This window comes from Homalodisca vitripennis, chromosome 4, assembly GCF_021130785.1.
Source record: "Homalodisca vitripennis isolate AUS2020 chromosome 4, UT_GWSS_2.1, whole genome shotgun sequence".
In the NCBI taxonomy this organism is placed as follows: Eukaryota; Metazoa; Arthropoda; class Insecta; order Hemiptera; family Cicadellidae; genus Homalodisca; species Homalodisca vitripennis.
Genome location: NC_060210.1, coordinates 28442626 through 28467829, shown reverse-complemented (window position 1 = coordinate 28467829; position 25204 = coordinate 28442626). Strand labels below are relative to the sequence as shown.

The window sequence follows — 25204 nt, the reverse complement described above, 5'->3', positions numbered from 1 at the left end:
TTATGTTATGCGCAAAAGAAGTATTTTACAGTTAATACAGTCATTTTTGTAACGATCTGAATCATTTTTACTGATATAATGTTCCATAAGATCACAAAGGTATATTATTCCGACATGTCGTGTATACATTAAAGAAAATTTTCTTCTGGCACATGTTTTGCCCATTCAACTTTTATATAAATGACATTTTGACGTGACAACGTCTTAAATTAGGTTGCGGCTCGGAGTCACTCATGAAAAAGTGTAACACCCGGTAACGTTACGATGCCCGTCCAGTGGGTCCGCCGCACGGGATCCGCACGGGATAAAGCTGATAACTGTGGGCCCGCCGCACGGGATAAAGCAGATAACTATGTTTATTCGTGAAAATGTGGAGTGCTTAGATTCGTCATTTACAACAACTACAACAATAAAGGTAAATAATTGTACACTGATATTTCATTATCGTAAACTATGATTGATTGATTAATTGTTAGATTGACACAAAAGTTGAGAAACTGAGTTTATAGGTTATGTCATACTATTGACAAATGTTGATAGTGTTAAGTAAATTATTAGTTTAAATCACTCTGCAATCAATCGTAATTCAGTCGATTGAGAAGAAACAGCGCGTATTGCTAGTCAAACATTTAAAATAACAAATTATAACCTCTAACCTGTCATAACAGTGCGACCAAACAAACGAACTAAACCGACCAATCACCACGCGCGGAGTTAGAATTTAACTGTGTTTAGCAAGAATTTCAAATTCCAATTTTAGTAAATGTTTTATTCAACTTTACCATTTACAATAACAAATTTTAATTAATTTCAAATTATGTACAATGTTTTAGTAAACAAAATATATTTCTATAGTTAAAATTTGTGCAATTCTTATTTTCATTTAATTCCTTGTTCCTATTGTGCAATTTAATAATATTCACATCAATAAATATTCTACCGAGAAAAAGACGTTGTCACGTAAAATCTTCGCCCGTAAAACCGACTTTACAGGCAACCATAATTTTTTTTTATTTATTATGATTTTAATTCGTTTTTACTAAAAAGAACGTAATCACTAGTTGCGAAGTGAAGATAATACTTTTATTCATAGTCTTGAGAGAGGCCATTGTCAATTTGAACTAAGGGCATAAATACATGTCAAACATAAACACACGGGTTATGGATGAATTGTGTATTTCTTGCAAATACATCACCTGCTCTGCCATTACATGTTGTTCAGACATTTAATATATTTAAATGTATGTAAATAGTTCTTAAGTTGAGACAAATGAGATCTTAAAAGCATTTTAATATTTAATTTGGAAACATTAATTAATTTTCATAAAAAAGTAATAATTCGGTAAATAGTTATTCGGCTTCTTGGGCCCTAAGAGCCTTCATTGGATGTAATAAGTTTTTTCGGGCATCAATGACAAGTTACAAGTAGATATGTAGCTTAGTCTCAGACTGTGGTGTTCCGTGACTTTCTGTTCCTTCCGAGATTTTACAATTTCCAATCTAGGTTTACGTTGATCTTAGTTTGTTATGTTGGAGGAGAAAATGAAGTCTAGGGTTAATTAATTAATACGTTGTAGTTGCTTATCAAGCTTACTCGTGGAAATAATAAATGTAAATACAATATATTTCGAAGTTTAAAATCATTGTTAGGTTTAGGTTTATTTTACCCTTTACACTAAGAAACTGAATTGGTAAGTACTTAGGCTATGCCTCTGGCTATGCCTCTTTTGAAGTATCTAAATCTGTAACCTTAAGTGTTTATTACGTTATGCTTATACTAGTTTTGTTTACTTTAGTTCATTATATTCAGCTATTGAGAAGAAATATGTATGTCTAATAAATTGATCTTAGGTAAAATATCATGATCTGATTGTAAGTTAAACCTTTATAATACACTAGATCTAGGTCTGTATTGGGTTTATTACCTTCAGATTATATTGAATAAAGCATTTTATCACAATGTCTAGAGGATCCAGGAGAGAAGGGGAAGACTAATGGCCTACACTCATTATTCAGTTGTTTTTACGGAATAGTTCGATAAATGATCCAACTTTGATATTTAAATTTTGTACGCAATGAGTTGTAATAAATTACTGTGACAATAAGAATCTCCTACAATTTTAAAAACAAAAATGGGTAATTATCATATTAACGGCTGTAGCGGAAAAATATGAGTTTTGCGTTATTAACTTATTGGAATCGTCCTATAGAACAAAAGGTAATTCTAAGCAATATATGGGTCAACCTCGATTTTTCTCATATTACAATATATTGTTCCAATAGTCAATTAGAGAAGGAAATGACTAGAATTTCTTGCCGGAAAGCAGTTATAGGGAGCAGGCAACTGCCAGACAGTCATATATTGCTTAGAGTTACCTATTAGTGATCAGGGGCACTGACGTGATCTGAGCTTCAAATTTGGAACTACTCGAGTTAATTTTTTTTTCTAAAAGAGCAAGCAGCGCGAAGCGCTGCGCAGCGGGCAGGCATCGTGCGTGATCCTTTTTTTTATTAAAAATTTTTGATAAATTGTTATTACATATTACAATATAATGTAGGTAATGTATGTAAAACAATTTTAAACACATAATTACATGCTGGAAAGCAAAGTAAACCAATATAATCCGCCCAATACAAAATCTCCGTAAAAATCTGGTAAAGTAATCTGTGTCATTCCTTTGGCCTGAATCAATTCAGTATAGACGAATATCACGCACGATGCTTGCCCGCTGCGCAGCGCTTTGCGCTGCTTGCTCTTTTAGAAAAAAATTAACTCGAGTAGTTCCAAATTTGAAGCCCAGATCACGTCAGTGCCCCTGATCACTAATAGGTAATTCTCGCGGTTGCCTGCTCCCTATAACTGCTTTCCAGCAAGAAATTCTAGTCATTTCCTTTTCTAATTGACTATTGGAACATTATAATGTAATATGAGTTGCCTGCTCCCTATAACTGCTTTCCGGCAAGAAATTCTAGTCATTTCCTTTTCTAATTGACTATTGGAACATTATATTTTAATATGAGAAAAATCGAGGTTGACCCATATATTGCTTAGAATTACCGAACAAAAAAAATATAAGGTTTGATGGGGTGGAAATGAGAAATAACAAAGTTCTAGAACATAAAAAAATTGTTCACTTTCTTTATTATTATTGAACGATTCTATATATTATCCAACTTCAATGTTATTTAATACTTTGTACACTATATGAATTAAGTTATAATAACCCAGGGTTTAAGCTGCAATAACATTTTTCCCATTTTGCGAAACGTGCAGAGAAAATGCGATGCTGTTGAGAAAAGTTCTTGCAAAATTGTGACGAAAGCGAGAAGAACTACTAACCATGAAAAGTATAATATATAATTTTGAAAATCAGTTTCCGGCGATACAAATATTTTTTTTCAATGCTACTAAGATCATATATTTTCTAATCATATTTAATTTCATATATAGGCTATATAATATTAGATAGGCATTGTTGTCGCCGGTCAACAAACTGTCTGGTTGGAAAACAACTGCCTAGGCCTACTCGGATCAAAAAGAATATATACCCGAGTTTGAAAATTAACCACCAAGTAACTAATAGAGTTAAAATTATGGGAGTTACATTAAACTGAAGCTTTTTTATTTCTGCGTCCAGTCGTATAAAGCAAATTATTATAAACAATAACCACAATAACAATAAACAATAAGTTTTGTGTCAATAATAATTAAAGAAGGTAGGCCTGCCTGTTTTGGCGATTTACTGCTAATCTGCAATTTTGAAAGTTAAATTATTCATTGTTAAACCTGCCATTGGAGGCCCAAGATGAGGGACTTCAGGAGGTCAGTAACAGCCAAATCCCTTTGTAGTTAAACGACTACCAAGAGAAAAGATGTATAAGTGTTATGTGTGCTTAGTGACAAAATCACTAAACACTCACATTTTTGTGTGTAAGTTAATTTGTGAGAAGGTCTGCATTCTTAATGTCTGACATAGCACAATTGCAAATAAGCTTTCCCTAAGTTGAAGAAAAAAGAGAGTTTATTATTGTAAAATGTAAGTGATTTTGTTTTTTTTTATCAAAACCACATTGTGAACTTGGCCATACAACTAAATTGCCTGAAATAGGTAAGATTGTGTTTATAGTTAAATTGTATTAGTAAGTAATGTTTTATTGCACATAATTTAAATTAAATTGTAGTTAAATTCTTTTAAATCCTCCGTTTGAATAAAAAAATACCGTTGGCCCCTGACTAATTTTGTTACAATTTTCTTTAACGTATAATATTAGTTACACATGAGTTTAGATTATTTTTGATTGCTCTTTATCATGAAAGCATTAAAACTTAAAAGACATTTTCTTATACAGTTATTTGACTTCAAACTGGATTTTGGTTTCCATATAAATGTCCGTCTAAAGTGATTTTTAAATTTAAAAATTAAAATAATGTCTGACTGTTATCTATATATTTTCTTATGTACAGTTTATGTATCATTACTAACATTAAACAGTTTTACTTTTTATGATGAAAAATATATTTTAGGTAATTTTTTCTAAAACTGTCCATGTTTACAAAAAGAAAAACAAATAAAAAACACCTCTAGCACTTACTATTTTTTTAATGTTGTTGAATTTTGTATAACATTCGATTGTTACACTTGATTTTAGATTTAAAAATGCTTCTTATCATAAAAGTATTAAAGTTATTTTACCTCAAACCTTTTTTTTTGTTTTCATGCAAACATTACTGTGTGAAGTAATTTTAAAAAATTAATAAAATATCAGGACTTTACATAATTGTGTGATGTAAGATTTATTTACCTTCATAAAAATCATAAATCAGCTTCTTGTAATCAAAAATAAATTATGTGTTGTTTATGGTCAAGCTAGACTTCTGGTCTTGGTAAGAAAGTAATATAGGCATTTGCCAAAATTTGTAAGAGAAACACCCTGGCTAGTTTGGAGTAGGTTATTGTACTATTTGGCCGAATTTAATATGAAAACAACATGCTAGGCTTTGTATATTCTGAACAAAAAATTACTAGTTTTTTTAAGCAAACACGATTCTAAATTAGATTTATATATTAAAAAGTATGTAGGCTAACCACATGTGGCAAACAAATAACTTTTTAAGGTCAGCCATATGGCGACCATAAGGATGGGCAGGAACTTGGGTTTGTCCCACAAAGGCCTTGGTAGCCAACAATACTAACTAATAGAAAACCTGGAAATCTAAGGTCGGGAGCTGAAGCCATCGGTGGGGGCTTCAGTCTCATCTGGAGTACATAGGCTCCGGACAGCTCTCTCACCATCTCTTCAGACTTTTGTAGGGTACTCTACATATGTCTTTTGTTATCACTCGATGTTTAGGAGACAATTAATTGTTCTGTTTTTCCATAATGTTAGGCATCACAGTACTGAGCCTGCTGGGCGGTAAGTCATATCTGTTGATTGACATATAATTCACTTATCTCATTTCACCTTTAAAAAGTAATGCAAAATATTAAAGTAAAGTAAAGTTAAAGGTGTTTGATTTGTGTTTGTAATTTGATAACGAGTAAAAATAAAGTATCATAGCTACCAAGGAGCTTGCTCACTTTATTTGCCATCCTGACATGGAAAGAATAGTAAGTTAAGTTTCTTGGCTTTTCAGGCAACCCCCCTTCATATATAACATGTAGGTGTATATTTTTCCAAAACATTGCGTTTTCGTCCAAAAACCTCTGGCACTGTTCACAGTCATAAAAACAATAAGCCTGCCCGTTTTCAACATGGATTTTTTTCATCTCTGGCACCAAAATGGTTAATGTATTATAACTCTTTTGTGTATGATTAATATATAATATTGAAGTTAGGTAAAGCATTTGATAATAACAATCGAACTAAGGTTGTAGGCTTTAATAAGTAGCTTCCTATGAATCAATGTCGTAGGGTGTTTGTCATCACCGTCATCAGCTGTTGCGCGATCTTTTCTCAAAAGAACAACATTATTGTTTATTACAATGACCCTGTAGGGATACATGTTTATTTCGGACTGACACATGTGCCTCTGACCTTTACTACTTGTTAGAAAGCACAACTTGATGTAGCAAACGAATATTGAAAATTCACCTTAGAAGCATGACTTCCTAACTATCTTTCAAGAACAGTTTTTCACCTTTAATGTTCCACAACTTTGATATTTGGCATGTTCACCCCCTTAAATCTTATTTTCTTAAATTGAGGAGGATGATTGTGGACTGTCATTAATTTATGAGAAAAGTTGATGTAACTATGACTTTCTAATTTCAGATATGACTTCCAAAACCTAATGGGTTTTCTAGCGGGATAATTCTATTAGTTTCCTGAATTGAAAACAACACATAATTACATGACAAACTTAACACTATCCTCTAACAACTTAGGATAACTGGTGTTTTATTTCTGGTCATTGGTGCAGACGTTGTGACTTGTAGGCTAATTTTTAGTTCAGTTTTAATTCTTAATCTTGGTTTTTTAAGTGCATGATTTAGAAATAATATGTATGGAGTTGGCACTCAAGTTTTGTGATTCCTTACATGAGTTTCACAATGCTCTGTTATGATTTATTTATTTTAACAAATTGTAGTTAGACTATATGTAAGGTGTCCATCTGAGGAAGAGATCAAATTGTACATCTCAAAACATGTGTTACTTATTTCTTGAATCTTCGAACAATGGTACATTTCATTGTGAAAAAAACCTTTGATCAAAGAATATGACACATTCCTACCATATTTAGATTACCACCCCATTAATCAGATTATTTAGCTTAATCTTTTGTATAGCCTAACATGTATCCGTTTAATTACATTATCATGACTGTGTCTACACTCCTTAGAGTGTCAGTTATACACTGCCAATGTATTTATTCATACAGCAATACACCATTTCACATATGCGTCTTGTAGTAATCCAGTTAATAAGAAGGCAATTAAAAAACTAAGAATGGTGTGTAGCTAGTTAAAGAGTTAATATAAGTTACTTTACATTTTATTTTCTAATTTCCTGATTTAGAGTTCGGTCTAAGTAATCTACTACTACCATTAGTATCAGTTTTACATCAGATTACCATTATTGTGTCAGACCATCTCCACATATTATTTTGTTTTTCAGGGAAAAGCAATTGAAAATGAACAACTCGGTTACAAGCTATGGTGCAAACACATTCCCAAAAATAAACGAACAAGCATTTCAACAGCTTGATTTGTCTGGAAAATTAATAATCAAGGTAAGTGTAATATTTAACTAATAATTAGTTTGCAAGAGATATTTCTAAATGTTGGCCATCTATTCTTTATTATTGATTTGGTAGATGACTTTATTAAAAATTATAACTGGAAATTATAATACATTTACTAGAAGAATATATAGTTAATGTGTTTTGTTCTTATTGCATTATAGTAGTCCCTATTGCATTATTATTTAGTCATCTATTTGATTAAAAATAAAAGTTTGATATGACCAGCCAAAGCAAATAAAAGACTTACCTCAAAGTTTTTGTGAGATTGAACCTTAGAGCACAGGTCCGTTTCTGTTCTTACATGATAAATGAAGCAGACATAGCATCTGGTTCCCCTATTTTCACAGTTCATGACAGTGTTGAGTTTATATGAACTATATTAACAACAGAATTTTATCTGGGTAATAAAATTACGATTCTGGATGAGATAAACAATAAGATTTCTGTCCAGAAAGGTCAAAGGTGAGTATAAGAGGATTATATTTGATTGTGATAGGTGATTGCTGCTCAGAAATATATTATTAAGTTTTATATCAGTTAAGTTGTCATTGTTCTTGGCCATTCTCTTGATGTAATTAGGAATATCTCTTGTATTACTCAGTATAAAGCTCTTGTAGAGGCAGCAGCGGCTGCAGGTACAAAGCATCTGCCATCCTACTCATTATCCAAAAGATTTCAGAGTATCTTGCTACAATATCTCCAATATACTCTATCCTCAGTATATACTCATCTTCTATATACAAGTTAAATGTTATTTCCAACAATATTGGAGTGGAGGTCATGTACAAACATACTCAGTCTACTATTTGTTGTATTAGTTCAAGTTGTCTGTGATTGGCTTACAATTAAATATCAACTATGGTGTCCAAAGATTTTGTTGTAACTTTTCATGCTAGGTTACAGTGTGTTTACTCTGTATTAGACACCCCTCTCTCTTTCACAAGGTAGCTGTAACAAATCTATAACTAATAATATCAGGTCATTATAGTAGATTTTTTTCTCAGGTATTTTTCTCAGCTGGATTCAGTTAAATAACCAATCAGACACATGAATAATACTTATATCATTGACACTTAATAGATAAAAAGAAACTCACCTTTTCCAAATTGAGTTTTGGTTGGGTGACGCTGGTTTAACTTTTTTTAATATTTAACTTCAAAAATTTGTCTGTAAAAAAACTTATTGTTTGATATTTTTAACCTTTTTGATATCTTATGTTGCAAATTGGCTCTTAGTTCGTAGACTAAGTTTTATGAGTTTCGACCTTATGGCTGATTCGGTGATACACCATCTGCTCTCTGCGACTCATATTAATATACGAGGTGTGATCAAAAAGTTCCAGGACTTTTTATATACTATGGGAATGCAATGTCTCACAGCGATGCGGTTGACAGCATTGTATTCCCTGACTCAACAGTAACACAGCTGTGTTTGCAGATCAATCATAACATCACTGAAAGTAACATTAGCACAGTTTGTTTGAGATTAGTTTTATAGAGTTAGGCTATTTTTTTGTTTAATGAAAATGAATATGAAAGAAGAGCAACGTGTTTGTGTGAAGTTTTGTGTCAAACTGAACAAAACGTTTTCTGAAACCTTTTTGATGTTACAAGAGGATTTTGGTGAAGAATGTCTAAGCCGATCATGCTGCCATCAGTGGTTCAAGAGGTTTAAAGATGGCCGAACATCCACAGACGACGATGATCGTTCCAGACGCCCTTTAACGTCAATCAATGATGACAATGTTGCTAAAGTGAACGCTCTCGTACGATCAGACCGTCGACTAACAATCCGTGAAATGGCAGAAGAGTGTAACATTTCATTTGGGTCATGTCAGGAAATGTTAACTGAAAAACTTCAAATGCGTCGTGTTGCAGCAAAGTTTGTGCTAAAACTGTTGACTGAAGACGAAAAACAACACTGAATTCATGTTTCTGAGGAACTTCTTCAAAAGGCAAATGACGACGAAAGCTTCTTGGATCATGTCATTACGGGAGACGAGACATGGATTTTTGGTTACGATGTGGGAACAAAAGCCCAATCATCACAATGGACATCAAAAGGCTCTCCATGACCCAAGAAAGCACGTCAAGTCAAATCAAATGTGAAGGTCATGCTTACGGTTTTCTTTGACTGTAAAGATGTCATCTACTATGAATTCCTTCCACAAGGTCAAACAATTAATCGTTTTGTTTATCTTGAAACCCTCAGAAAATTGTGTAATGCTGTGAGAAGAAAGAGACCTGAGCTGTGGCAATGTAGTGATTGGGTCCTTCACCATGACAATGCTCCTGTTCACTCTGCATTAGTTATCCGTGACTTTTGTGTAAAAAACACAATGACTGTCATTCCTCAGCCCCCCTACTCACTTGACCTGGCTCCAGCAGACTTTTTTCTCTTCCCGAAGCTCAAGAGACCCCTGAAAGGATGAAGATTTCAAACAGTTGACAAAATTAAAGAAAAAACGACGGAGCTGCTAAAACACCTTTACAAAAGAAGAGTTTTCTGGGGCCTTTGATCAGTGGAAACACCGGTGGGAAAAGTGTGTAGCTTCCCAAGGGGAGTACTTTGAAGGAGACAAATTCGAATAACCTGTATGTTGTATGAATAAATGTATAAAAATTCATTCTTGGAACTTTTTGATCACACCTTGTATCTACATAGAAGACTAAGACTAGTACAGTTGCAGAAGCTTTACAATGTAGCAATTTTAAACTTTATAAAACCGTAAACATATGTACTTATAAAGTTTAAATTAAATTTAGAAAATTTTTTGAAATTGTTTGCTTAAACTTATTTCATGTTTAATGCAGGTTCAACTAGGAGATGATGTACGACGAATACCCATTCATAATGAGTCAATTACTTATGATGAGTTGGTATTGATGATGCAAAGAGTGTTTAGAGGGAAACTATCCAGTACTGATGACATCACTATTAAATATAAAGATGAAGGTATGTATACTCTGTAGTGTAACATAAGTAGTACTGTATTACGGATATAAAATTATTGTTTAAGTCCCACATCACTTGCCTAACCCAAAGGTAGTTTTAATTGCAGTGGGGGTGGCATTGAGGGAAATTTTAACAGTTTTAATGTTGTAAAATGTTATTTCAGATAAAGATTATGGATTAAAAACCTGATTGTTTTTAGCTCTAGAGCTGGCTACTAAGTAATTTTGGATGCATTAATTGATACTAAATTGTTATTAAACAACATCTTAACCCTTGTAACTTGATAAGGACATATAAGTGCGGGAGCTTACAGCTCTAAACGTGGTAAGTGTGTATACGTGCAAAACAGTTTTATGCCTTGTTTGGTGATGGAAGTTCTGAGTTGGTCCACTAGAGTGTGCGAGTAGTATGTTTCAGTAGTTAAGAGATGTGTTGCATATCACATGATCGCCTCTGTGCTTTTCGATAGATGCTAGACTGGTTTTTCTTTCACAGACGGTAGTAGTTTGTCTCAATGCTACAAACGTGTATATTCGTACGGTACTGCTGGACCGGGAATTGAAGATCTGTGGACAAATAAGTGAATAACAAGTGTTTTACATACTACTACTACTACTACTACTACTGCCGGGGCGTAACAAATCTCAGTCGATTCTTTGCCTCGTCTATGAGCCTCTTCCACGCCACCCTGTCTTCCGCCAGATCCACAGACCCTCCACACCGGGTCACATCTTTGACCACTTGATCGCACCATCTTATCTTTGGCCTACCCAAAGGGCGCCTTCCTGTCGGTACAAGTGTTTTACATTGAAAAAGAAAATGTAAGTGTTGAGAAAATGTAGTTTAAATTTTTTGATAATTAATGAACGCTAATTGAAAGTTAGGCAGCAACTATATGGCGCTTTAAAGGTTTAGATTGTTAAAATATATAATGTTATAGAATATCATAGAAACAAGTTTTATGTCAAACTTCAAATTGTCTAATAATATTTAAGCATGTTTAATAATGATTACACTGAAAGCCTGATAGGTTTATTTTGAGTTAACTATTTCATGAATACTTCAATTATTTTTAAATTGAATTTATTGATTTTTTATTTAGACTTACATTTTTTATACTTGACGATATGTTGCTCCAGTCATACATTCAGATGGTAGATTTGTATTGGCTTTAAAAATAAATTTTTTGTCGAAACATAATTGTTTTAAGTTTGTACTTAGGGGGATAAAAATAGTCTTATATTCCTCAATTGGCTAAATAGTTTTCCTACTAATTGTAATAGTTGTTTATGTTTTACTTGTAGCACTCAAGTCCTTAGGCTAAATTATCTGTATTACAAAAAAATCTATTTACCAGGGACAATGAAATTATAAAGTAATATTACTTATCTACTTTTAACTTTATGATTTCAAAACTACTAAGTAAAATAAAAAAATGACATGAAATGGTTGGTGTTTCAGACGGAGATCTCATTACAATATTTGATAGTTCAGACCTCTCGTATGCGGTGCAATATAGTCGTGTACTCAAGCTGACATTGTTCATCAACAATCCGGAGAATGTTAGTCGCCTGTATCAGGCGTTAGAGGTACGACAAGTGCAGAAAGAGCTGAGGAGGATCCGGGATCAAGTGAACCACCTGCTGGACCTCATTGACTCCCGGGACCCAGAAGTCTCCAGCTCTACTGCTGACAGTGAGTCTAGCTAGACCAATTACACATGTTGAAGTAAATTTTTTATCTATAGTGAATAAAGTTCATGGATTTCATTCAGTTTATACAATCAATGCTAACGCAATTAGACTTCTTATAAAGAGAACAGAAAAAAAACGTGAAATATTTTCTACTTTTGAGTGGGATATGGAAAGGGACAACTCGGAAAACTATCTTGCAAAATAAGAGGGATTTAATAAGGTATAATTTATAGATGCGCATTTATTAAGTCATATTGAGATAAAACATTTCTTATTTAAATATTAATAAGAAATATTTCTTCTTCTCTCATACTCTTTAGTTAATTTTAAGAATTAATTTGGTTAATTATTTAGTTATGTGGCATATAAAGTAATGATTCTGTAAAGTACAAGATAGGTATTTGCAACACCATGTGTAGTGTAACAGGATTTGCTTCAGTTCAATGAAAAATTTCAAGTCTATAGCTAATTTTATTGCTGACAGATAACCGCAGACAATTACATAGCAAAGAAATGTTTACATCCCAAGAGAAAAAAAGATAAATTTGGTCAGCCTACTGACTGACAGGCTTCAACGACCCTCAGCCAAAATCCATGGCTGGGGATGCAACATCATAGAACTCATTCTTGTCTATGTAAAAATTAAGTTTGTTGCAAAATTTAAAGTCATCAGATCAAATCTTTCTCGAGATATCTTGCCTTTTAAAACATTCACATTTTTGTTCATTAAATTGCGTTCTATATCAGTGATTAAGTAATAAAAGTCTATACACCAATTTACCACAAATTGATATTAGATGTGATGGAATAATCAGACTACATGTGTTACTCAATGAATAAATCACATGTTAAAATCTCTTATAAGTATACTGATATATACGTATACGGAATGATATATACCATAATCAAAGTCAGAGTTTCTCTTATAGAAATGAAGCTCCATGCATAATTCGGGTCAGTTCGTTTTTTAAATATTATGTGGGTAGACGGACAGAAATTAAATTTTTCCAGTCTCACAAGTGATAGGCTAAAGTTCAATAATAAAAAATTAGTAGTTTTTATACAAAAAGTTGTAATGAGACCGATTACTAAAAGGAGAATCAGAAAATTATACATTACCATGAATTCTGAAATCATCACAACTATAAAATTCATAAGTTTATCAGTATTCAATGTAGTCATCACTAGTCTAATCATTGTTCCTGCTGATTCCTTAAACATGGTACTGTACAGGATAATAATTGGCATTAAATACAAAATACTAGGGTTTGAGACTCACAATAATTATACATTAACATTGTTAAAGAATTTATATTTAGAATTTACAGTTTTAATATAAATGATAAAATTCTTATAATTTTCATGAACATTCTGTAAATAATATTCTCATAGTAATTATGTTGAGATATTACAAAATATACAAACAAAGCAATGTTTAATGTTGTTATTTACTAAATATTTAAATTTGAAGAAAATAGTAGTTTTCTATTTATCACTTAGTTAACTATATGCAATCTCTAAAAGTCAGTGGTGACATAGGTGAAAACTAATGATAGTAGATGTGATAAATGATATGAGCAGTACTGATTTCGTTTCTGAGTATTGCTGGTCACACTGGTAGCCTGTAGATAAAACAAGAATATGTTCTGTGATATATCAGTTTCTTAATTCGTAGTATGGCTGGAGTTTGTAAATTGAAACAAACACAAATATGACATGAAATGAGTGTTTTATAAAGGAAAAAATTCAGTATAAACTTGGATTTATGAAAATCACTGTGCTAACAAAAGCATTAGTGATGGTGACTTTCTAAAACTAATGAATGGTAAAACATAACACAGATCAGGTTTGATTGCCAAAATGGCTCCAAAGGTTATGATTTATTTATGAAAGTATCATTGTTAACCCCTTAATGGGTTAAAATGACAAAAATTAACAATAATGTACTTTAATTTATTGTTAAGTTTTAACTAAAAAAAAAATAATTTTTTTACATACATTTTGCAAAAAATAAACACTTTTTGATTGTTTTTGTTTGAATTTGACATAATTTTTTTTTAATTAATGAAAATTAATATACAACCATTTTCCACACATAAACACAATTGTTTGTGAATAATGGTTTTAGTAGTTTTTTCAGTATAGGAAACCTTGAAGCAAGGAGCTGTGTACAAGCCTCATTGCAATTACTGCACTGTTGATGCAGTGCTCGCCACATGTTATGTTTACAGCAAACTACACATCTGAATGTAAGCCAATCAGTTGCCTACACCATCTAGTGGCAAAATAGTGAACTGAGGTTTGTTAATTATTTTGTTGTTTTCCCGCTAGTTGAATCCTTGAAAACAAACGGGTTATTGATGCACTAAGGATTAACTAACTAGTCAGCGAGTCTTTTTTAGTCATAAGTTAGCGACGAATAAACTCTGCTAAAGCTGTTAAGTGGTTAATGGTAGCAATGTCTATGTTTTGATTCTCATGTATTTTCAGATCAGGAAAGTGTACTGTGTTAACAATTATAAGCAGTCTTTTTACTATAAAAGGCATGATAGATAAGGTGCTGATAGTTAGATCCTAGATTTAATATACTTCGGACTTAAAATCGATGTGCGGATAATCGACTTATTTCGTGGTATTGACATAATCGGATTGCCAGGTTAATGAGTGAAAACAACTGCTGCACACGTGTCTGTCTGTTCTAACCCCCTCTCCTGCGGTCTAAACTTTACTATTTCACTTTATGACATATTCTGTCATTTTGGAAAACAAAAAAAGAGCATACTACATTAAATTATGCACTCAGTGTATAGTTCAGCGATAACTTAAAGGTTTCTTTTGTTCTCAGAAAGAGGGCGTGATGATCGCGACCGCGATTATGACCGGGAGAGGGGGAGGAGCAGTTCCAAGAGACATAAGTGGAACTCGAACCGCCCCCCTTGGCAGAGAGGTTAGTCAGTTCCTGTAGGATATCAGTGGTAACCGCTTCTGATCTGATAAGATTATAAAATAAATCATCTTTAAAATAAGGCCACAATTTATTTTTGCTAAAAATTGTTATTTTTAGGGAATGAGCGGGACAAGGATGGACGACACAGTTCTAAAGAGTTTGACCCATTACAGAAAGATGAAAAGAAAGAGATGTGTGAAGAAGAAAAAGGTATTGATGCATATGACATTTTATGTATACATGTATGCAATTCTTATCATACCTGGTTCAAAATAAACACAAAATGTAATTGGTTACAAGCATTATTTTATCTACGCTGTAAAACTTGGTTCATTCCAAAGTCATTTAACTCTGAATTACAATTAATACTGGGTAATTAAAGAGGATATGACCACAAATAATCCACAATTTTAGGAAATGATGTGAAACTGGATACATGTAACTGCAACATAAATCTTTGGATTAAAAATCGACAATTAGGTTAATTAAAGTTAGAGCTGGTTTGTCGTATGGCAGTATGTTCAAACATTACTTTATTAAATCGTATTTACCAAATAATTAGTTGTAGCTAACTATAAAACATACCAACCATTATGCAAAAGGTTTTTTGATGGTCATTAAGCCGATTCCTAAATCTCAAATGCATCGAATTTTCGACAGAGATTCGGATTCGAGAATCGATCAATGGGATTCAGAATTCGAATCTGCGCAGATCCACTGTATCATAATTATTAGTTAATTGACAGTATACATATTACCCATCGCTAAAACATGCATTTGCCTTTCTTTACATTTTCAACACCTTCATTAAATAATAAATTATTGTACTTTGGTAAATTTATGTTTGCGCAGTGCTGTTAATCTTCTGTGTTTATTGGCGGACAATCTGCATTACGTCGTCCATTGTGTTCGTTTTTAACATTTTAAAATTTATATTTTGTTTTATTTTGAGTTCAGTATGCATTTGAAAGGATAGCAGTATTGTTAGCCATAGACTGGGATTACGTTATATTAGCATCTTGTTACATAGACAATGAAATGAATGGTGAAGTGAATGAAAATTAGTACTTCCTTGATTACATTGATTTTGAAGCAATTACTTCATTTTCAGTGAATAATAATTTGTATTAATATTGTAGTCTAACGAAAAAATACTACTTCACATTTCTAAGCCCCTGTAGTGTTTGCTTCAAATTCATGTGAATAAAACTTAACAATTACTACCTTTCTGTTTTAACAGTTTTGTATTTGTGAAGCCTAGGGTAGATCAGACTATGTTTCAGTTCAGTCTGCATCAGGGCAATGTTCATGCATTTGTAAGTTGTATCATGAGTTTCGTCTTGTCAGTGATAAACAATTTTTACGCTTTGAGGAATTACTTATTTAGTGGCTAAAGATTTAGGAGTACAAGATTTCTTAAAAAACTGTTACTCGTGAAATTTTTATTTTGACTTTAAAGATACTTATACTTTTTAAAATGAGTTTCATTGACTATGTGTTCTGTAGACCAATAAACAGTGTTATGTTCCCACAACTCTTGAGCATTTTTTCTCATTAGGCAATATAAAATGTGTAAAGCTTGCTTATCTAATCGCACAGCTTGGGGAAAGAGTCCACAGTCTCCAATAAAGAATGTCGGGATTTTAAATGAACGTTAGTTAAAAACTATTCAAGATAACTTATAAACTATTTAAACGACAAATTAAAGTTGAAATAACTAAGTTTTGTTTTCCTTGTAGCATGGGAACAAAGAACAGCTGTGCAGTGGCAGTCCGCTATTGTAACTTACACGCATGGGTGGCATCAGTCACGAGTATTATGTTTATGGTGCAATAGAAGATACAGTGATTTCTGTGATTGAAATTGATTGATAGTATGCAGCATCAGTATCGAGTTACATATTGAGGTCAAAATGTGCTAGATGATAAAGCAATTTATCGCTGGTTTAACCAGTTTAACAGTTAACATTCTTGCCAAAAACATTTGATGTCAAAATGGAAGACATTAAAAAATCTAGCATCAGAGGTCCAATAAAAATCTATTGTCTGAGGAAGTCTTCAGTTAAACACACCCAAATCGACAGTCCACAGTGTTATTCATAAAATCTTGAGACTTAATGCATATGAAAATGCCAGTTAAATATGTCCTTTCAACACACTACCTGTGTCAGAAAGCTGGTTAAATCAACGACAAATTGCTTTATCATATTGTGAATTTTAACCTCGAAACCGACGCTGCACACTAACAATCGATTTCAATTCTATGTACCACAGACCACACTGTGCCTTCTGTTGTGCTGTTAACATTGTACTAGCAACTGCCACCATGCAGCTGTTCTGCACATGTCCAAGTCAACATTTCTTCCCATGCTTCACAGAAAACAAAAATTAGTTATTTCAACTTCAATTTGATGTTTAAATCATTTAGTTATATTGAATAGTTTTTAAGTAAAAGCCTTTCAAAATCCTGGTATTTTTTTGTAGAGGAACCCTGTATTTAAATTTTACCGGAGGTATCAGGTTTTTGCTTGAATCATCACACTACTCTTAGGTAATATAGAAACACCACACACCATATTATAATTGCAGCTTTAAATAAGACAAATTATGTAAGACTTAAGAATATAAACAATCCAACCAAAATCTATAAGGACTAAAATTTAGTGTGTCATTTGAGCTTGCAGGAGATTTGATTTTATCCACGTAGTCTGTATAGCAGGCCAATTGAGATTTTGTTGTTGAATGATGTATTTCAACAGTTAAGCTGGTAAACTGCACCAATTCTCATGATCGTAACATACTAAAAATGTTTTCATTATAATTATACATAAGTACATAACTATTAGAAATGTATCAAATATGAAATAGCAAATTAAGTTATATTTTAATTAGTGTATCGTTATTATCACCAACCCTGTTAGTGTTACGGCTTTGCAGTGAGCAACACCGTGATTTAGTCTTATATTACAGCGATCACTGGACAGTTCTTTGCTTTTTTTAAGTATGCTGTATTTGTAGCACAGGCTGCTAAAAGCATTTTCTTTGTTTAAAGTTTGTTATTAACGATGGTAGGTTTGAAAGGATAACAGGATTTTGGAAATTTGCCATCTTAGTATGTTACACAAGGTATAACAAAACGTGTCGACGATTGGAATCTATCCTCTTCATCAGGTGGGGGAAGTATTAATACACACAGAAATAAAGAACAGGAAGTTGAAAAGATGGAAAAAAAGGGTTTAAACATGTTGAAATAGATTATGAGAGAATAACCTTATTATAAGAATAAACTTATTCATTGTTGGATGGATACTAATATAATTAGTGAATCAAGAACTATAAAATATTTCTTAATATGTTAGGAAAAATAAACTTAGTTTTGTATGGTTTGTGTTCTATTATATTTGATCTAATATTAATCCCTTGTTCAAAAATTAAATATCATTATTACTTATTATAAATTTCAACTGAATTGAAAATCCGCTTTAAAATTTGTTATGTATCATTACAATTTTAAACTTTATATACTTATCACATTTACCAACTGAATATTTAATGTATTTCTTCATATGTTCTGTATATTATTCATAGAAAAAAATGAGACTGAGATGAAGGAGAAGGATACTAAGGAGAACCTAAACAAGGCCGATCAGCAGGTGCTGCAGGCGCAAACAGAAGCTCAGCGTGCACTGATAGCTCAGCAGCAGGCGATGGCGGCAGCACAACAGCATGCTGCAGCACAGCAGGCAGCGGCTGCTCAGCAACACCAGGCCATGACTCTGGCTGCAGCACAGATGGGTCTGCCTCCTCAACAGCAGGTGGCCGGGTTTTGTGACACCACAGCAGTATGGTGTGGCTGCACAGCAGATGATGGGTGTGCCACAGCAAGGCTACGTGTATCCACAGTTCACTCCTGCAGGGTGAGTTTATTCTGTGTGTTTATTACTGTTAATAGTTAATTCTCTTTTGTGAAGGTTGTTCGAGAAGTAAGTTGCAGAAGTATCTGATTACTGAACGGATGGGAGTAGCGGTGCGATATGAGTTATGCTGTGTAGCCGTGTTCAGTATGCATCTGGGATTGCCGTAGTGAATGTTGCTATGCCATTCAAAGCCCTCTGAATTAGTGTTCCAAATGGCCGCCGCTTTCAAATCTCCTGCCAATTGTTTAATACATAACGTCATTAGATTTCCTTTGATAAACGTAATGCAATCTGTAGAAATTCATCTTGAATTTGTGTTCTGTGTATGGAAAAAACATTATACAGTTTCAAATGTGCTTATTATTTCATGTAGAACAAACTAATGTTCTCAGTAATAAGTAAAGTTTGGAGAAAAATGATCCTATTTGTAATGAATATGAAGTATTAAGTATTCAAACTAAATCATCTGTGATTTAGTTTGAAAAAATCTTGGACCAAATTTATGATTCTGGATCGGAGGGTGAGTTTCTCAACGACAATGATCCTGACCCAGATTTTGAGGTTAGGCCTAATGATGAAGCCGTGAGTAATGCTGAGTATGATTATGATAGGCCTTCTATTAGTACCAACATGAATAATTTCTTTCTTTTATGCTAGTTTTATATCAAAAACACATTTATATAACATTAGATGGTTGTAAAATAAAATGTTTATACAATGTTACAATTTTTCATATTTAATTTTTTTCCATAATTTTGTTTACCTCATAATTTTTTTCAAATAATTATTTTGTCATAAACAGGCATATTTTCTAAAAGTGAATGTTCTCCTCTTTAACTTGATATATAATATTTTATGTTTAAAAAATGTCTTCATAATTTTCAACATTTTTAAAAATCATATAAAACGGCCAGTACACTGAGTAAATCCATTGTTATAGGCCTAGGGTTCAATGTGTTAAGAAAAATCAAAGGTTCACATTCACAAATGTAGTGAATGAAATTTTGAATCAAAAACTTTAATATTGTAAATTTTGAGCCCGATAGTTACCTAGAGTCTTAATTGATGAACTCAAAACGAGAATGGGACAAGTAAAGTTTCTTATCTGGTACCATGAAGATAATGAAGAATTTTTTAATACCACATTGTCACTGGTGATGGAACATGGATTTCTTGTGTCAATATCAAACAAATAAGACAATGGAGTGGTGTCACACCTTACCCTTGGAAACTGCCACAATCCGTTACGTGGATAGGTGGTAGAAATTTTATTCAATTGGTATTGGTAAGCTTCTATCTAGATACTGTATTTTAATACCTTTGTGTATGTTTATATCATATTTGTTTGTCGTATCGTAACTCCTTTATTATAGGTTTATATTTTCATGTTATTTGCCTTTAAAGTATTATAATTTTTAATTTTAAATTAGTTTCTCTACATCCTTACTATTTCTTGTTGTTTTATATATGTTTTAATTTGAGTTTCTAAATATATGCTTCCAAATAAACAAATCCAAACAAATTTAGTGTGTGCTCTGAAATACATTCCTATAATACAAGATATAGATATGATTTAACATAAAAAGCTCAGGCTTTCTTTTTTCAGTAAAAAAATAAACAATGTATGGGAACAAAGTTTTGGAAAATACTACCTATAACGATTAAAATGAACCGGACCAGAATAAATTTTAAAAGACACTGAAATCTTTTCTGTTAAATAACCCTTATTACTTTTTTCATGAGTTTTTGAGTAATTTTAAGTGGACTATAACAATTATGATTGTTTACATGCAATTATTTGTATTTAATATTTTACACTATTTATGAATATTGTTTGTGCTGAGTAAATAAAGACATTTTTACTTGACAATAAAATTGGTGTTATAGACTAGCTTTTAGTTATATAATACATTTTCACTAAAATACTATATAGTCAATGTGTGATGGTTGATATGGTCCTAACTTATTGAACAGTAGATATGTAACATCAAGTAATAAAACAAAATATTTGGAAAAGATTTGACTATGAAACTCTGACTCCAATTCACATTTCAATCACTGTATTGAAGTTATCAATACTTCTTTTAACTAACAGTTTTTTCCAAATAAACCCTTTCACAAGTCTAAACGTACCCAGTATGCTCAGAGACACTCGATTGAAACAAGTACATTTTCTAAGTAATTGCCAGTAGGCTATTAATAATTTGAATCGCATATGTCCATTATTTAGGATTAATTGAGCTATCGATTTCTAGCACTGGAACAATACTAAAGCAAAATCTGTATATATCATAAAAACCTACGTGATGCCTCAGCTTAGTCGCAATCCAGGTGAGAGCAGATGACGCTGTCTTGTTAGTCAACTGGCCAGGTATTCAATTGTTCCGGTCATATTTGGATCGATTGCTTCGATTTTAGTTTGTTTTTATGTTATGATAAATATGTGGTGATTAGTGTTAGATGCAGAGTTAAGAGTGTGAGTGGTTAATCATCTACAGTGAGTGCACAACATACACAGACGTGTTATGCTTGTTTGTTTGTTTATCTGAATTAGGCTAAACAAAATTATTTTATGTTCTACAGTTATGGCTGAAACAAGTATTTTAGAGACAGTGAAATTGTCAGAAGATTCTGATAGTGACTTTTAAATATGCCACAAAAAATGAAGACAGCCAAAGTTATTCCTCTTCATAAGTCAGGAAGCACATATGAACTGGGAAACTATAGACCCATTTCATTGGTGTCTACATTTTCAAAGTTAATGGAGAGGGTGGTCTTGTACAGGATAAACGATCACCTGGATAGAAATGGCATTACCATCGAGGAACAACATGGTTTTACTGGGAAAAAATCTACCTCCACAGCGATCGTCTCTGTTTTTGAGTATCTGCTAGACAGACTTGAAGAAGGGAAAACAGTCATGGGCATATTCCTGGATCTGAGCAAGGCCTTCGATTGCCTCAGTCACGGCCTAATACTAACAAAAACTCAGTGCTCTTGGTTTTGAAGGTATTGCGCTCTCTTGGTTTGACAGTTACTTGAGTGGACGAGATCAAATGGTCGACATCACGCAGACCGTCAACGGGAAATCTGTTACCACTAGATCTGACAAACTGTCAATGAATAGAGGTGTCCCTCAGGGATCGGTTTTGGGCCGGTGCTGTTTGTTCTCTTCACAGCTGATTTCCCTGCGTACACGGGGCCTTCCTGCAACACGATAATGTATGCAGACGACACGGTCCTTATAACAGCCAGTAGAGACACAGAAGATCTGGAGGTCCAATCCTACATTGCGCTAAACTTGGCTGTGGAGTACTGTTGCATGAACGACCTGGTCTTCAACGAATCTAAGACCAAACAACTCAATTTTGGAGCAAGGAGAGAGGAGGTGTCAGAATTTCCCAATATTGAGTGCGTTGAGGCCGCTAAACATTTGGGGGTGGTTATTGACACCATATTGTCCTGGGTGGAACATCTGGATGCCCTGTGCAAGAAACTAAGCAGTGCAATATATGCTATCAGGAGAGTGATGCACATCAGCACCTCTGATGCTGTCAGAACCACTTACAGTTCCATTTTTGAGAGCCACCTGCGCTATGGAATTGTGCTTTGGGGAGCTGCCGCACATACCAACCTCATGCGAGTTATCACAATTCAGAAGAAGGCAGTTAGAATAATGGCCGATATTGGATGGAGAGAGAGCTGCAGAAAACCCTTCAGAGATCTGAAAATCTTGACAGTAGTCAACATCTACCTGCTGGAGGTTATTTCCCTGGCTGTCTCCGCGAAGCTGCAGCGGAATGTGGACACCCACTCCTACAATACGAGGAACGCTCAGGACTTCAATCTTCCCCGTTCACCGTACCACCAGATTCCAGCGGAAGCCCACCTATGCCGGATCCAGACTCTTCAACTTGCTGCCGGAGGAGGTCAAGAGGACCAGCCCTAAGTTGTTTAAAAGGAAGCTGTGTGAGTGGCTGCTGCTCCGCCCTTTCTACAGCGTTGAGGAGTTTATGGACTGGCCAAATTTCCGATTGTGACTTGATATTTTGTTACCGTTTTTCTTTTTCTTTTTTCTTTTAACATGCTCTTTTTGCTTTGACGCCATGTTCAATCTTGATGATTGTATAATAAAGATTATCTCTCTCTCTCTCTCTAAATGGACTTTATTCAAAAAGAGTTCCAACATTTATGATTACATGAAATTGAAGCTGCTGTTCCTGAATCAGGAGATAAGGACAGCAATGAATATAGGCGTAAATGATGATTCTTAGGAATAGAAACAGGCCTAAGTCTTTTTATGGTATTATGTATTAAGTGAGAAATATATTTAATAATAATAAACGTATTAACTCTTATAGATAAAAATTGGTGTCTATCTAGTTGAGAACTTTACGGTGGTCACACTCACACTCGTGTACTTTTGTTAGATAGGTTTATGTTGTTTGAAGAGGTTAAACCTTTAGATCTAGTTCAGAGATGGTGGAAAACATCTGTAGAGACCTGAAAACCCGAAATGTGGTATTTAATATTTCAAGGTTTTTGTATCGTGTGTGAAGTAAGAGGTGTTGGAGGTGATTGCTAAAATCTGTTGTGAAAAAAGGCAAATAAAACTTTTCAAATGTAAATTTGTATTTAGTGCGAAGCCTTTCCAAATGAACGATTTCATCTTCAGGCAACACAAAATCAGTAATACTCACATAATACTAATTGTTTCTTTGCTTGCAGATATCAAGCCTCACAACAAGCAGCCGCTGCCGCCGCCATGGGTTCTCGCTTCTCTGCCCAACCCTCCCCTACCCCCACCAACCCTTACAGCAAGTCTGGAGGCTCAAACTTTAGATCTTAGTGGATCTTCATTCCAAGAGAGAGTGTTTAATTCCATCAGATTTGAAGTATCAGTTGAGTATTTTAAGGCGAAAGATTTCAAGGGAAGACGATATTTTTAGTTATTCATTATGATGTGAGCACTTACATGTTATGAATAGAACTCTACTTAACTCTCACACTGGCAGTCTTTTTAATTTCTACTGGTATTCCTTTCTTACCACTTCCATATATTTTGTAGAGTTGTTATGTACAACAAAACACTTAATATTAAATTAAACAACCAGTAATTACCAATGACTGATTGTATAAAAGTACAGTGGTTATAGCCAAATGATCAGGGTTTTCTAGATAATCCTTTGGTGTTGTCACTACTTTTAAGTATTTTTCCCCCTATTGCATCCATTTTAGCCATAACTCGTTTGTGAAAATAAGTCTTGCGTTAAAATCATAGCTTTGAATACAATTTTAAAAATACATTAAACTATAACAAAATTTAAAAAGATAGTATAATTTATTTAATAAACAAATTATTAAAAATTAATAACTAATTTACAATTATGCTTTATGTACTAGAATGTTATCTGATGACTTGAAAGGAGATCATGCTGTGGACTGTGTAGACATTAAATTGTTTTGCTTCAGACTTTAATTTAATCAATGAGATCTTTTTTTGAATTTCAAGTGTCTGCAATGAGAAGTAATGGATGGCGTTGCCAGTATGGAAGCAATATTGAGACCTGATATACTCTGAGTGCCAGCTTGAGATTTCAAATAGTAGTTCAATAATCAGTTTAGTATTTCTTAAAAAATGAATTCACAGATTAGGTTAATTAGTTAATCAAAATAAAATTGATCACTATATTATAAAATAAATACAAGAAATTGTTTGATGAATCAACTTTGTATTATGTAATAACAAACTCAATATTATTTATTATACTTTAGATAAATGTAACAAATTAGTTCATGTTATATAAGCAGGATAGAGGGTGAAATTTAGTGATCAGGTTATTGTATGAAAAATTTATTAAAGTTGCAACTTATGTTAAATTAATTTTTGCCTTGAATTAGAAGTATTGTTATGTTATTGTATACATAAAGTAAAGATTTCTAATAACAAATTATGATCAATATATTGAGATAGTGGGATGGATAATTACTCAATTGTATCTTTATTTACTTTAATACCTTATTTAAAATTAAGTAAAGAAAAAGTCAATGTTATAAAATTTTAGCTTAGAGTATACAACATTCAGGTTTGTTGACATGTAAAGAATAATTTTGAACATCAATAAATTGTAAAAATATTATTAATGTGCAGTATAAGCTATTCTGTATATACGTTACTTTACTAGGGCAGTTTTCATGATTTTAGTATTAAAAATGCATAAAAATTAGAAAACTGTTCAACAATCACAGGTCTTTATTGAACATTTTTTTATACTAAAAACCTCTTCTTGCCTTGAAAAGTGCACAATGTATATTTTATGTGATGGATCTTGAGTGTGTCTCTTGAGTTTTGATGGATACAACTAAATTTAAACTATGTATTTTCTCATGTTCCAATAAGTATTGTAATAAAATAGTATCCAATTGAAACTTGTATGTTGTTTTATATT

At 33.0% G+C, this 25204-nt stretch overlaps 1 protein-coding gene across 3 annotated transcripts; it reads left to right on the top strand.

Moving 5' to 3' along the window:
* The first annotated feature begins 1446 nt into the window (after nucleotides 1–1446).
* Nucleotides 1447–25184, top strand: LOC124359079 (protein TFG-like). 3 transcript variants are annotated; one of them, XM_046811503.1, is made up of 8 exons: nucleotides 1448–1691; nucleotides 7118–7231; nucleotides 10057–10198; nucleotides 11660–11893; nucleotides 14738–14839; nucleotides 14957–15049; nucleotides 18427–18755; nucleotides 23484–25184. In XM_046811503.1, exons 2-8 carry the CDS (start codon nucleotides 7133–7135, stop codon nucleotides 23595–23597), a joined length of 1113 nt encoding a protein of 370 aa, XP_046667459.1. In that variant the 5' UTR covers nucleotides 1448–1691; nucleotides 7118–7132; the 3' UTR covers nucleotides 23598–25184. The 3 variants fall into 3 exon arrangements, with proteins under 3 accessions (XP_046667461.1, XP_046667459.1, XP_046667460.1); XM_046811504.1 differs by lacking the exon at nucleotides 14738–14839; XM_046811505.1 differs by lacking the exons at nucleotides 14738–14839; nucleotides 14957–15049 and having other exon boundaries at nucleotides 1447–1691.
* The last annotated feature ends 20 nt before the right edge of the window (nucleotides 25185–25204 follow it).